We start from the raw sequence: 13,651 nt of genomic DNA, 5'->3' as shown, positions 1-13,651 counted from the left end.
GACCATAGTAAGACTGGGGGCCAATGACAGTAAACAACTCCCTGAGTGGCTGGGAGAGGCTGTGCATTTGAGTATGTATGTAAGCTTGTTCGTAAGAGACTATAGTAGAGAGAGACTGTAAATTCAGAAGTGTGTGTGTAAATATGCAAAAAAAAGAAAAAGAGAAAATGACTGAGGCTGAATTCGTGTGTGAGAGCCCATGGATGGAATGTGCCAGGCCTAGGGGAAAGCCCTCTTCCATCTGTCCTCTTCCTCCTCAGGCCCCTGGGCTGGCTTCTCCCAGTTCTCCAAAACGTGAAATGCTGGAGTTTGCCGGGGCTTTGCCTGGGCTTCCCTTCCTTCTTCTCACAAGCCAAGCCCTCTCCAGGTGGTCTGGTCCAGTCCCGGCACTTGAGACACTACTTCTCCCTGCCGTGATGCTCGCATTTTTACCTCCAATCCAGATTATTCATCTTCACGCTTATCAGAATCTCTAAAGCTCTGTTTATTGCATTTATTTACTCATTCAGCAGAGGTTTATTGAGCACTTACTGTTTGCTGGTGCCCATCCAGGACCTCCAGACACAGCAGTTAACAAAACCAAACACAAATCCCTGCCTTTGTGGAGCTGGCATTTTAGTGAGGACAACAGACAAACAAATACATCATATTAGGTGGTGTTGCAATGATTACATGAGATACGACTCAGTCTTTGTTTAAATAAGAACTCTGCAGTGATTTTATTGCCCAAACGTGTAGGAGAAGATGAAAGTGGTGACAGTCCTCTTCCCAAGGGAATCCAGTGAGTAGGTATACAGTTTAGGAACAAAGGAAGTATCGATTATAACATTATTACCAGGGCAACAGGTGATTAGATAAAGCAGCCAACCAGAATTACAGGTTTCTTGGGGAGTTTGTTTTCATAGGATAACCACTGATGTCTGAAGTCCTAGAAGCATAACAAGACCCCTTTGTTCAAAGCACACTTTCAAAGACAGGCTCATGTTATCAGGAAACAGTACATCTGTAACGGATACGAATGTCAACACACCTTATCACCCATGAAGCAAGACCAGTATTCTTGAGAAAGTTCTGTTTTAACGCCTGACCAAATCAAATCCTTCAACCTTGTTTTAATTTGCAGAATGGTGTTCCTCCTTGGATGCAGGGGAAATGAGACATTGCCTTCCTAATTCTTAGACTCCTTTTTGTTGATTAAAAAGATTCCTGTTTTTATTTTATTTTATTTTATTTGCGGTACGCAGGCCTCTCACTGTTGTGGCCTCTCCCGTTGCGGAGCACAGGCTCTGGACACGCAGGCTCAGCGGCCATGGCTCACGGGCCCAGCCGCTCTGCGGCACGTGGGATCCTCCCAGACCAGGGCACGAACCCGTGTCCCCTGCATCGGCAGGCGGACTCTCAACCACTGCGCCACCAGGGAAGCCCAAGATTCCTGTTTTTAAAGCAGGCTCTGGAATTTCACTCATTAGGCCTTACTTAAAAAAAACAAAAAAGGCTCTGTGGAGCATGGAAAATGGGCTGCATTGGAATTAATTATTAAGAGAAGGATTATGAAGAATAATTTTTCTACATGAGATCCACAAAGAAAAGTAAAGGGTCAGGAACTAGAATGATGGATCTTAAAGTGTGGTCCCCGACCAGCAGGATCAGTGTCACCTGGGACGTTGTTAGAAATTCACATTCTTGAGCCCCACCCCGGACCTACAGAATCAGAAACTGGGGTGGGGCCTGGCAATCTGGATTCAACAAACCTTCCAGATGATTCTGATACACATATAGGTTTGAGAGCCACTGGCATAGAGAATGAGAGGTGCCCTACAAAAAGCTGAGGAAGGCTTCTGTGAGGGAGGTGACATTTATTGTCTGCCTCTTTTAGAGCATAAATCCCTTGAGGGCCAGGATTTTGGGCTGTCTTGTTGTCTGTTCCAGCCAATGCCCAGAACAACTGGCACCCAATAGTTGCTCAGTAGATGTTGCATCAGTGTATTTAACAAACAGCACCTGCTGTATGCCAGGCACTGGGCTAAGGACTTTTAAAAATCTTAACTCCCAGTCTTCGCAACATACCCTAACATGCCCTGTGTATGGAGTGGGGCAGGGTGGCAGGTGTTACCTACCCAAGATACTTGATGGAACATGGCCAAGCCAACCATCCCCTTCCTTGGGCCCTGAGGGTGTCCCCAGCTGGCCCCTGGGGCAGTGGATATACCCAGTTCAGTCCTTCTGAATTCTCCACCCCATACTCTTGCCACTTCCCCTTCTCACTTCCCTTGTGCTGACCTCCCCTCCACATTGCTGACCACAAAGAACCTCACTTTTAGGAAAGAGGAGGGTGGTGGTGAAGTCAGGATGGAGGATGAAGTAGTTACCTCGATGCCCACTCCACCCCATGAGGAGGGACACGCTAAGCATGCCACGCTCACTTCACCCTTGTTCAACACCCCCGTGAGGTTGGCGCTGTCATTGTGGTAGAGGGCGTGCATTTTACAGGTGGAGAAACTGAGGCTCAGAGGTTCAAGTGACTTGCTCAAGGTCACACAGCGAGGGAGTTCAATCTTGCTTCCAACTTCCAGGCTCCACTTCCCCCTCAGTAAGAATTTGTCCAAAGAGCATTGATTGAGTGCCACTGGGCTGCTGGGCGGGGCCTGGGGTGCTGGGGACACAGTGACAAACAAAACAGACCAAGCATGAGGCAGGAAGTAGGGAGGGGAGAGGAGAGGAGGAAGCTCAGGGACCGGTAGCAAGGGAGAGGTCGGAGCTGAAGAGACCTGCACGATACCCTCCCCTCCCCGCCACCCCCCATCACCACCACTGCCCTTCACCCTCCTAGTTCCTCCTGCCCCTGGTTCCTCTTTCCCACTGACTCTAGGATCAGATAAGCCCACATAAAGCCGGACCTCCTTTCTGGCGGGGCTGCAGGAGTACAGTGCCCAACATGCCCACCCGAGCGCAGGCCCATCGGTTACTGCTGCTACCGCTGCCGCTGCTGTTGCTCACCCTGCCAGCCACAGGTGAGTGGGTGGGGGCCCAGCTGGCCCCCAGGGGTGCCTGGGCCCTCCCACACTCCTGACCGTGCTCCCCCAACCCGTTACAGGCTCAGACCCTGTACTCTGCTTCACCCAGTATGAAGAATCCACGGGCAAGTGCAAGGGCCTCCTTGGGGGAGGTGTCAGCACGGAAGACTGCTGTCTCAATGCTGACTACGCCTTCCAGGAGCTCGGCAGCAAGCTCTGTATGGCGTGCAGGTTAGGGGGAGTCTGGGGTTTGAGGGGGGCAGAAAGGACTGTCTGCAGGGCGACCCAGAACTTGGGCTCTGGCCTTCTCGGAGATTCTCAAGCGTGGCTCCAAGGCCCTGATCGTGACCATGGCTCCGGGTCTCTCAGCCTTGGCTCTGTTGACATTTGGGGCCAGAAAATTCTTTGTTGTGAGGGCTGACCTGTGCGTTGCAGGATGTTTTGTAGCATCCCTGACCTCCCACTAGATGCCAGTAGCAACTTGCAACAACTAAAATGTCTCCAGACAGGTAAAAATCATCCCGAGTTGAGAACTGCCATGGCTTACATGTATTGAGCGCTTCCTGCATACCAGAAGCATTGTGGGTGGGGTGCAGCTCAGGTATTTCTGAAGGTAGCTCAAGTCCCCAGATGGTGATGACAGCTCATACGGAGCATTTACTGTATACAGACACATTGCTGGAGGGGGAGAGTTTGGGCAGTTCTGAGAGCAGCTGCAGCTCCCTAATTATAACGACACTTCATATTCATTGAGCACTTCCAGCATACCAGATGCATTGCAGAGGTTGGGGGTAGCCAGAGGATTTCTGAGGGTAACTCTAGTCTCCTAATCGTGATGCCAGCTTACGTGTACTGAGCCCTCTCTGTATGTCAGACATATTTTCTAACTCTTTACTGTATATATCCCAGGTACACCATGGGGATGGGGAGCTTGGGGATTTTTGAAGGCAGCTCTGGGCTCCTGGTTGTCAACAGGTCCCATCTGTCTAGCATTATGCCGTGCAGGGGCTTGGACCTGGGGTATTTCTGATGGGGTCTCTGAGCTCATTGGGATGATGGCTCCTATTTATTATGCACTTCCTGTTTGCCTGCTACCGTGCATGGCTGTGGCCTGGTAGGCTTCTGACAGCAGTTCTGGGCCCTTAGTCCTTGTACTTGTTTACTGCGTGCCTGGCACTGTCCTTGGGGGACTTCAAAGGGTAACTCCAGGTTCCTGATCATGAAGGTAAATGATATTTAAGTATTTGCTGTGTGCCCACCTCCTCCCCAACATCACGAAGAGGTAGATACTCTCATCACTCCATTCCACATACGTTTATCCCGCACCCCTGTCTGTGCCTACCCACCCTCTGTGGTCCCATACACCATCCTTGTCAGAGCGTGCCAGGATGGGACATGTGCTTCTCTCTGCAGGCTCCCACAATGGTCACCGTGGTCCGAGTGGGCCCCCTGCTCAGTGACCTGCACGGAGGGCTCCCAGCTGCGGCACCGGCGCTGCATAGGCTGGGGCGGGCAATGCCCCCAGAAGGTGGAGCCTGGGACCCTCCAGTGGCAGCTGCAGGCGTGTGAGGACAAGCCGTGCTGTCCTGGTGAGAAGGAGCAGCAAGGCGGGCGAGCGCTGTCAGTTACCCGGCACTGGGAACTATCAGGGCAGAAGCCCTGAGGGTGGGAGTGTGCTTCATGTTTGTGAGGTCGAGGAGGAGGCTGGCGTGGCTGAAGGAGAGTGGTGGCAGGTGAGGTCAGAGGGGGACTTATCCCTGTGGGCCACAGTGAGGATGTTGGCTTTTACTCTGAGTGATGTAGTGATGGTGGAAAAACATGATCTGACTTGAGTTGTGACAGATCCCTCTCACTGTCAGGACGACAGACTGTATGTGGTGAGTAGTGAAGCAAAGGGACCACTGTGAAGGCTACTGCAATAGTCCAGATGAGCAATGATGGTGGGCCAGGTGTGGCAGAAACAATGGGCACAGGATTAGCTGATGTGGGATACATGAGGAAGCCTGGACCCCTGAATGACACCACCACCTCCATCTTGTCCCCCTCTTTTCTCTCCTACAGAGATGGGCGGTTGGTCCGACTGGGGGCCCTGGGCATCTTGCTCTGTCACCTGCTCTAAAGGGACCCGGATTCGTCGTCGAGCATGTGATCGCCCCACCCCCAAGTGTGGGGGCCACTGCCCAGGAGAGGCACAGGAGTCAGAGACCTGTGACACCGAACAGGTCTGCCCCAGTGAGTGAGGGCAACCACAGAGCAATGATGTGGGCACCCAGGGTGGGTCTGGGGGTTACAGCAGAGAACTTCCAGGGTGGGAGGACTTCAGCATGCATGACCACACTTGGCATCTCCCCACCCCCACCCCATCACAGCACACGGGGCCTGGGCTGCTTGGGGCCCCTGGGGCCCCTGCTCAGGCACCTGCCTCAATGGACCCAAGGCATCTGAGGAGAGACGAAGCCGCACATGCTCTGCACCTGAGCCCTCCACGCAGCCTCCTGGGAATCCCTGCCCAGGGCCATCCTCTGAGCAGCGGGCCTGCACCGGCCTGCCACCCTGCCCAGGTACTCGGGGATGAGGCCTCTGACACTCTGCTCTTGATTTAGGCACAGATGCTCTGCCATTTCAAGGGACAGCGATCTGAGACCGTGTGACCATGGAGCTCTTCGTTTGGGGGCAGTCCGTCTCAAGGGTCTAGGGGCTGAGGGGGGAGATTGAGGTGGCCTTTCTCCTCACTCCTGTCTCCCCCAACAGTGGCTGGTGGCTGGGGGCCATGGGGTGCTGTGAGCCCCTGCCCTGTGACCTGCGGCCTGGGTCAGACCCGGGAACGACGGACATGTGATCACCCTGTGCCCCAGCACGGGGGCCCCTTCTGTGTCGGTGATGCCACCCGGACCCACATCTGCAACACGGCCGTGCACTGCCCTGGTCAGTACCCCAAGATGCACCATTTCTGTGCCTAAGCCCCCCACCCGTCTCTGCTGCCCAGTTCCCGCTGTTAATACCTTGTTCCTGTCTCTAATTCCTCCATTCCTGGCTCCGATGCCTTGGTTCCAATTCTGATCCCCCTTTCCCACATCTGATCATTCCCACCCCGTCTCCCAGCCCCCATTCCTTCCTCTGAACACCCTTGCTGGCTCCTTTCTTTGGTGCAAGCCCAGCTGCCCCCATCTCTGCAGTGAACGGAGAGTGGGAGCTCTGGGGGGAGTGGAGCACCTGCATCCGCCGGAGCATAAAACACATCAGCTGCCAGGAGATCCCAGGCCAGCAGACCCGCTCCAGGCTCTGCAAGGGCCGCAAGTTTAATGGACAGCGATGTAGCGGGGAACAACAGGATATCCGGCACTGCTACAACATCCAGCGCTGCCCCTGTGAGTGCCCCCAGAGACCATGCTGTGAGCGTGCGGCAGCCCGTGCAGGGACAGGGGCTTTCTGACTCTCTGCCACAGACCGCATGTCCCTGCAGCCTCTCTCTCATCACCCCACCAAGACCTCTAATTCTGACTCGGGAACCCCTCCCCTCCTGGCAGGGAAAGGCTCCTGGTCGGAGTGGAGTACCTGGGGGCTGTGCATGCCTCCGTGTGGACCCAACCCCAACCGCACCCGCCAGCGCCTCTGCAAGGCCATGCTCCCCGACTTCTCGTGAGTGAGGGGGCAGTGTGCCTTGGAAGGGGTCTTGATATTGATATGTCAGCAGTCAGGGTGGGAGAGTTGGCCACCCCCAACCAGGGCTTCCACCACTGGGTCCATAGGTGCCTTGTCTGGCCGAGTGCCATCTCCCAGCTGTAGGAAGAGGGGAGAAACTAAAGAAGAAGCTGAGAAAGAGGATGTTGAGGGGAGAATCAGTAGCCTCCGTGCTCTTCAGTGACTCATTCAGTCACTCAGCCATTCTCCCATTCACTCCATCCTTCCTGTGTCCATGTGCTCTGCCCCCTCAATTACCCAAGCTTTGACTTGCTCGTTCAGTCACTCATGCCTCCATTCACTTTCTCATTCCCTCAGTCACCCGTGCCCCAAAGCACTCTAAGGCCTTTTGGGTAACAACAGTTGCAGACACACAGAACCCAGATCCCATGGATTCCCCCACGGGATCCAGGTCTGCTGGGCCCTGACAGAAGGCATCTGAGAAATGGTTGGTGTGTGGAAAAGGGACTGCCACCTCAGTCTGGGTCCAGGAAGCTGACTGGGCCTCCCCTGGCAGGAGGGGGTTGGGGAAGGCTTTCCCACCATCAAAACTGTGTGAGCAGAGTCCTGGACACAGGTGATCAGCCGCCCGAAGTGTTTCCAGGTGGCCAGGGTGGCCCAGGTGTTGGAGAGGGTTAAAACACTGACTTATCCCTTCCCTATTTCCACATGCATCAAACTACTAGATTAAGTGGCCTCTTCCCAACTCGTGGAAAGCCTGCCATCTGGTCTCTGGGTGTGGGGTGTAGAGTGGGTCCAGAAGATGAGTTAGGGGTCTTGAATGGAGGCATGAAGGGCTTGACAGAGGGAGGGAATGAATGGAGAAAGGACTGATGGAGAGAATCGGAATGGGAGTGAGTGGAGAGCTTGCCTAGTGGGACAGATAACCCAGGCAAAGACCATTTTGGACATGCGGCTTTGAATAAAGTGGAAGAGAGAACTAGAGATTGACTTGGGGGCAGGGATTTGTGCCTAACAGCAAGGCTTGAATGCCAGGGCAAGGCATTTGGGATTTTTCCAGTGGGCAATGGGGAAATAAGTAAAAGGTTTTAGAGGTGAGAGAAGGTAGCTCATATCAACAAATAATTACCAGCATTTATTGAGCACTTATTGTGTACCCGACATGACTCTGAGCACTTTACCTGAATCAACTCATTTATACTTACTCAGCCCAGTGAGGTGGGTATTACAAGTATTCCCATTTTTCAGATGAAGAAAACTGGGGTACAGGGGAGATAAAGAAATTGCCCAATATCTCACAGCTTAAAAATAAATAGTGTTGGGCACACAGTAGGCACTCAATAAGAGTTTGTTGAATGCATTCTTGCCTTCCCTGAGCTTCTCGCCTTCATCCCCCGCCCCTAACGCACCAGGCCCACCGTTACCACGGTCGAAGGTCAGGGTGAGAAGAATGTGACCTTCTGGGGGAAACCGTCGGCATTGTGTGATGTGCTGCAAGGGCAGAAGGTGGTGGTGGAGGAGAAACGGCCATGTCTACACGTGCCTCCCTGCAAAGAACCCTGAGGATGAGAAGCTCTAACATCTCTCTCTTCCACTCTGACCCCCTGACCTCTCAGACTTCAATAAACCAGTCTCTTCCCCAGGAGTGGGGCCATGGCATCTTCTAGGCCAAAGAGCGCAGCACAGGCAAAGTCGCAGTGGCCTGTGGTGGAAAACAGTATTTTCCACGGTGTGACAGGAGTGAAGGCGAGTGTCCGTTCCTGCTGTAGCCCTGATATCTGCCCCTCTTCCCCGCAGTGCCCCGGGTCACCCAGCACGTCCCTCTGCAGAGTCCCGATTTACGAATTACGGGCTTCCTGATTGGCTACCCTCCCTGGCAGGCACTTTCTGATTGGTCGGAGTGCTTGTTTTCCATCTCCCCGCTCCTAAAGCTCCCTCCGCTGGCGGATTCCGCGTCATTTGGCAATGAGGCCTGGCAGGGGTTGGCGCCCAACTGAGCGGAACACCTGCACCCACCCACTCCCAACAGCCCAGCTCCAACGCTGCAATTAGCGGCGACAAATAGCTCCCGCGAGGCGGGGGGCGGACCGAGGAAGTGCCTACGAGGTGCTTTGAGCTGGGACAGGGGCAAGGAGAAGCTAGAGTCAGCATCTGCCAGGAGGAGCCCCCCAAGACACTCAGACACATTCCTTTAGCATTTGTTCATTCATTCAACACTTATTAGCATCTACTGTATACTAGAGCTAAGTCTGGGCATCGGGTGGAGGAGGGCTGGTAGAAGGGGAGGACATCTAAGCAAGGGAACAGACTAGAATGGGTGATCCTTTCATTCGAACATTTTATTCAACACTTACCAACGCCTACTGTATACTAACAATAGCGCTGGACATCATGGGGGATGGGGAAGAAGAGTCAGAGCCGTATGTGTCTCCACAGTGAAGGGAACAAACCCAGGCTGCGTGCCTGGTAGTGTTTTAAGACTTTCCATAGCATGAATTCATTTAATCCACAATGAACATATGAGGTCAATATTATTATCCTCATTTTACCAAGGAGGAAACAGGCACAGATAGGTAGTGGGCTGGACGTTTTTGAAACACCATGTCAGGAGCAGAGTTTAGGACTTTGTCCTATGAGTGGAGGGGCACCTCTGTGTGGGGGGCTTCAGATGGGAAATCTGTGACACCTGGAGTCTGTCAGGGTGCTCACTTCTCTGGGTCGATTTTCCCTCGTGTAAAATGGGTCAACTGATGGATTGGGGTGAAGATGAAATCGATGGATATTCGGTTATCTTGGAAGGAATGAGCCTAAGTGAGGGGTTCCGGTGCTACTGCCAGGGTATGAGAAAAATATGTGTTTATAAGAAAGTGGAAATTTGGCTCTATGTGTGCTTTATGAGGCACATATCTCTGTGAATGTGTGATATGCAGACCTATGGGTCTGTGCAGGAATTAAGTGTATGTGGAGTGCGTGTGAAGTTACAACCGTGTGCACATAACAATGTGTAAGTTATAGGAGTGTGGGTGTGTGTGCATGCTCATTAAAGTGGCATGAATATGTATGTGTGAGTTATAAACATGGGTACAATACTGATTACGAACATATGTCAAGTGTGTGTGTTTCAGAGTCATTGCTCACCAATGCACAACAAAGAAACACATTCTTGGAGCCCCTTCTGTATGTGCCTTCCTGTTGGAGAAGATGAAGCCAGTACAGAGGAGCCTTACCTCTGCCTCAGGGAGTTGAGACACTCCTTGGGTGGGGGTCGGGGGAATCTTCGTTCTTCTGCGAAACAGTCTACAAAAAAATTAATTTCTGGAAAATGAGCCACCTGGAGAAAGGGAATGACACTGGGGGACATGAGTACTAGGAACCTGGCAATGGGGCTACTGGGAAGAGGCAGACTGGAGACAGATTCCTAAGGAGCCCAACTTCTCACTCCCAGAGGAGCCAGAAAGATCTGTAGACCTGCAGCTGCTCCCATCCCCCAGAGAGGGCACCACGGGCCCAGCAGAGCTTGTTTGCTTGTGTTACTGAGCAAAAACTGGGGAGCACATACTTCAAAATGTTGGGAGATACCCAGTTTCCGGAGAGCTCCCCATTTGGGGAACACTGGGATATGGGATGCCAGAGAGGGTATCCATGAGAGGGGGAAGGAATGGCCAAAGCAGAGGCCTGCAGGTGGACTGAAGCTGGCTGCGATGGAGGAGGGAACAGAGACAGTGGACTGTGAGAGCCTAAGGGAAGAGGGGACTTCCTGGAGACCTAGGCAAAAGATGATCCTTGAGAGAGAGAAGGAAAGGACATTCCTGGCAGAGGTCACAGCACTCCCCCACCCCCACCCTCTTAGAGTTGGGTCGGGTGATCATTTTTACAGATGAGGAAGCCAAGTTTCAGAGGCCGGTAAGTTACTTTCTTAAGAGTATAGTGGAGGCCCAGTTTGAACCCAGGCTCTCCGACTCCAGACCTCACACCATGACCTTGTTTAAACAGGCCAAAGCTTTAATGAATGAAGAATGTATAAATGAATAAGTGGATGATTCACTTGAAAATCCTGATGGCACAAGGGACTCTAAATCTGCCTACTTCTTGCCATATCTTCTTCCGCCTCACTTGGTCCACCATTATCGCTCACCAGGGCCCACAAGGCCCTGCTCCATCTGGTCCCTGCTAACCTCTCTGACCCCATCTCCTGCCACAATCTCCCTCACTCACTTTGTTCCAGCCACACTGACATCTCTTTCTGGCACATTCTTAAAAGAAAGTAACAAATGTATGGATCACAAAGTGAGCATGACCCTTTGGGAATGAATTGGAGTTTGTGGATTCCATCTGTAAAATGGAAATCATATTACCCGCCGCATAGTATTGTAGTGAGGGTTGGGTACAATCGGTCAACAAATGATTATTTTTAAATGGATTTGTGTTTTCATTGTAGTCAGGATCTTACAGGAGCTTCCACAGCCCACCTCTGCCCAACCTACAAGGATCATTTGCTCACGTGGCAAACACTATTTGGCACCTACAGTTTGCATACCCTAGGATGGGTCTGCCTCTGTCTGTGGAAAGTTCTCTGGTGCAGAGGAAGATGGCCTTGGGCACTGACAATGCCAGATGGTTATTATCGTGGTTTTTGACTGTGTCCAGGGCAAACGGATGGGGACCTATAGGCCAAGTGTGTGTGTAGGGGGGTGAGGTGGGGAGGTGAACACACATCAAGGCTAGAGCTTCAGGAAATGTGCCTGTGTGGAGATCTAGGTTTGTCCATGATTGTCTGTGGGTGTGTTTTGTCTCGGTGTGCATGCTCATGTGAGTTTCCCTGGGTCTCCGTGTGTCCGAGTGGTGCCTGTGTGCGTGTTTAGGCATATTTGCATGCATGTATGCATGCATGTCCATGACTGTTACCCTGGGCTTGTGTGTCTGTATAGATACCTAGATCGGTGTGTTCTCTCTCTGCACATGCCTCCGTATGTTTCCTTACTTTTGTGTGTGTCTATGTTTCTCCACATATGTGGCATTCCCTGTATGCCTCCAGCCCCTCGCCCAGCGCAAGCGTATGTACTCCCCACAAGTGTCCACGTCCCCCTGTCTGATGCTGTCTACACCACCCCCGCATGCATCTCTCTGCCTAGCTGAGCCTATGTGGACGTGGGAAACTGATCTCGCGGAGTACTGCATGTGACCCCCAACCCTCGCCGTGAGGGGGTTATTTCTCTACTTTTGAGTCTCCGGGTCTTCCCACCCCGCCAAATGCCTCCTGTGGTGAATATCAACACTGGAAACCGAGTATCTGCGGAGGGTCCTGTGTGTGAGTGCGAGTGCGTGTGAAGACCAGGATGAGGCGGGGTGGGGGCATGCCTGACGCACCCACCCGGACCCTCCGGACAAACACCCACCCCGCCCCCACTCCCCAAATTGCGCATCCCCAATCAGAGGCGGGGGAGGGGAGACAGGATGCGGCGTGGCGCTTGCGCAATGACGCCTTCAGCACCACGGACAGTGCCTTCGCCCCCGCCTGCCGGCGCGCGCCACCGCCACCCCAGCCCTGAAGGCGCGCTGACGTCACTCGCCGCTCCTCCGCAAACTCCCCTTCCCAGTCGCCTTGGTCGCGTCCGCGCCGCCACCGGCCCAGCCGGACTGCACCACGCGGGGCGCGAAAGAGGGGGTCACGGGCGCGACCATCCGCGCTGCGGCGGCGGCGGCGACTCAGCTCTGCCTCAGTCTGCAGCGGGCAGCGGAAGAGTCGCGTCGTGCCTGAGAGCACAGCTGTGCTCCTGGGCCCCGCGCGGTCCGCCCCCGCGGTCCTGACCAGACTGCTCCTAGGACCCCCTGCCCCGCGTCGCAGCCATGAACTACCTGCGGCGCCGCCTGTCGGACAGCAACTTCATGGCCAATCTGCCAAATGGGTACATGACAGACCTGCAGCGCCCGCAGCCGCCCCCGCCGCCGCCCGCTGCCCCCAGCCCGGGAGCCACGCCCGGTCCTGCGACCTCCACTGCTGAGAGGGCCTCATCGGCAGCCCCCGTGGCCTCTCCGGCTGCCCCTAGCCCCGGGTCCTCTGGGGGCGGTGGCTTCTTCTCGTCACTGTCCAATGCGGTCAAGCAGACCACGGCGGCCGCGGCCGCCACCTTCAGCGAGCAAGTGGGCGGCGGCTCTGGGGGCGCAGGCCGTGGGGGCGCTGCCGCCAGGGTGCTGCTGGTAATCGACGAGCCCCACACCGACTGGTAAGCCACTGCTGTGGACGTCCCCCCGCGGTTCTGGGTCCCCAGATCATTCCATCATGAGCAATTATCGAGCGCCGCTTGTGTGCCCCGTGCCTGGCCCCCTCGCCCAAACCCTTTTCCTTTAAATTATTATGCGAAGCGCTTCATGTGTGCCCCGCCCTTGCCTCCCCCCTCCCCCCACCCAGACCTTCTAGATCTATACAGGGAGCAGTTATCGGGCGCCTGCTGTGTGCCTCCTTCCCAAAAGCCTTGACTTCAGTATATCCTGTGAGCAATCAAGAGCCCGATGTGCCCTGCACCCCGAACCCGTGCCCAAAGGTCTTGTCCTCTAATGGATCTTGTGAGCATTTATCAAGTACCTGGAGTGTGCCTCAGTGGGAGCCCTTCCTCAAGGCCTTTGGCTTACGTGAATTTTGTGAACATTCGTTGAGAGCTTGATATGTGTCTTGTCCCCCTCGGTCCTTGCCCTAAGGCCTTCTCTGATCTTGTGAGCATGTATCCAGAGTGCGCTATGTGCCCGCAACCCAGCCCTCACCTCAAAAACCTTTTAAACTATTCACTAAACACTGATTGAGTGCCTGCTGTGTATCCCATCCCAGATTCTCGCCCAAAGCGTTGCCTTTAATGGATCCTGTGAGCCTTTATTGAATGCCTTCTGTGTGCCCCAACTCAGTCCCCCTCTCTAAGAGCCTATTTCTCCAAAGGATCTAGGAAGCATGTATTAAGTGCCTGGTGTATGCCCCACCCCAAGCCCCTTCCTCAAACATATTT

General features: G+C 53.9%; 2 protein-coding genes across 3 annotated transcripts in view; both read left to right on the top strand.

Moving 5' to 3' along the window:
• The first annotated feature begins 2,697 nt into the window (after window positions 1–2,697).
• CFP (complement factor properdin) lies at window positions 2,698–8,273 on the top strand. Its single transcript, XM_079910354.1, has 9 exons — window positions 2,698–3,011; window positions 3,095–3,245; window positions 4,428–4,603; window positions 5,076–5,246; window positions 5,384–5,575; window positions 5,766–5,939; window positions 6,191–6,382; window positions 6,542–6,653; window positions 8,069–8,273. Exons 1-9 carry the CDS (start codon window positions 2,936–2,938, stop codon window positions 8,217–8,219), a joined length of 1,395 nt encoding a protein of 464 aa, XP_079766480.1. The 5' UTR covers window positions 2,698–2,935; the 3' UTR covers window positions 8,220–8,273.
• A 4,072-nt stretch (window positions 8,274–12,345) lies between these two features.
• Window positions 12,346–13,651, top strand: part of SYN1 (synapsin I) — a 43,681-nt gene continuing 42,375 nt past the window's right edge. For both annotated transcript variants that reach the window (XM_079910769.1, XM_079910770.1), the window contains exon 1: window positions 12,346–12,880. In XM_079910769.1, the coding sequence (XP_079766895.1) occupies window positions 12,504–12,880 (377 nt within the window). In that variant the 5' untranslated portion in view covers window positions 12,346–12,503. The remainder of the gene's footprint in view (window positions 12,881–13,651) is intronic.

This window comes from Stenella coeruleoalba (assembly GCF_951394435.1).
Source record: "Stenella coeruleoalba genome assembly, chromosome: X".
Taxonomy (NCBI): domain Eukaryota; kingdom Metazoa; phylum Chordata; class Mammalia; order Artiodactyla; family Delphinidae; genus Stenella; species Stenella coeruleoalba.
Note: the sequence above shows the minus strand (reverse complement) of the source record. Positions and strands in the feature narration are given on the sequence as shown.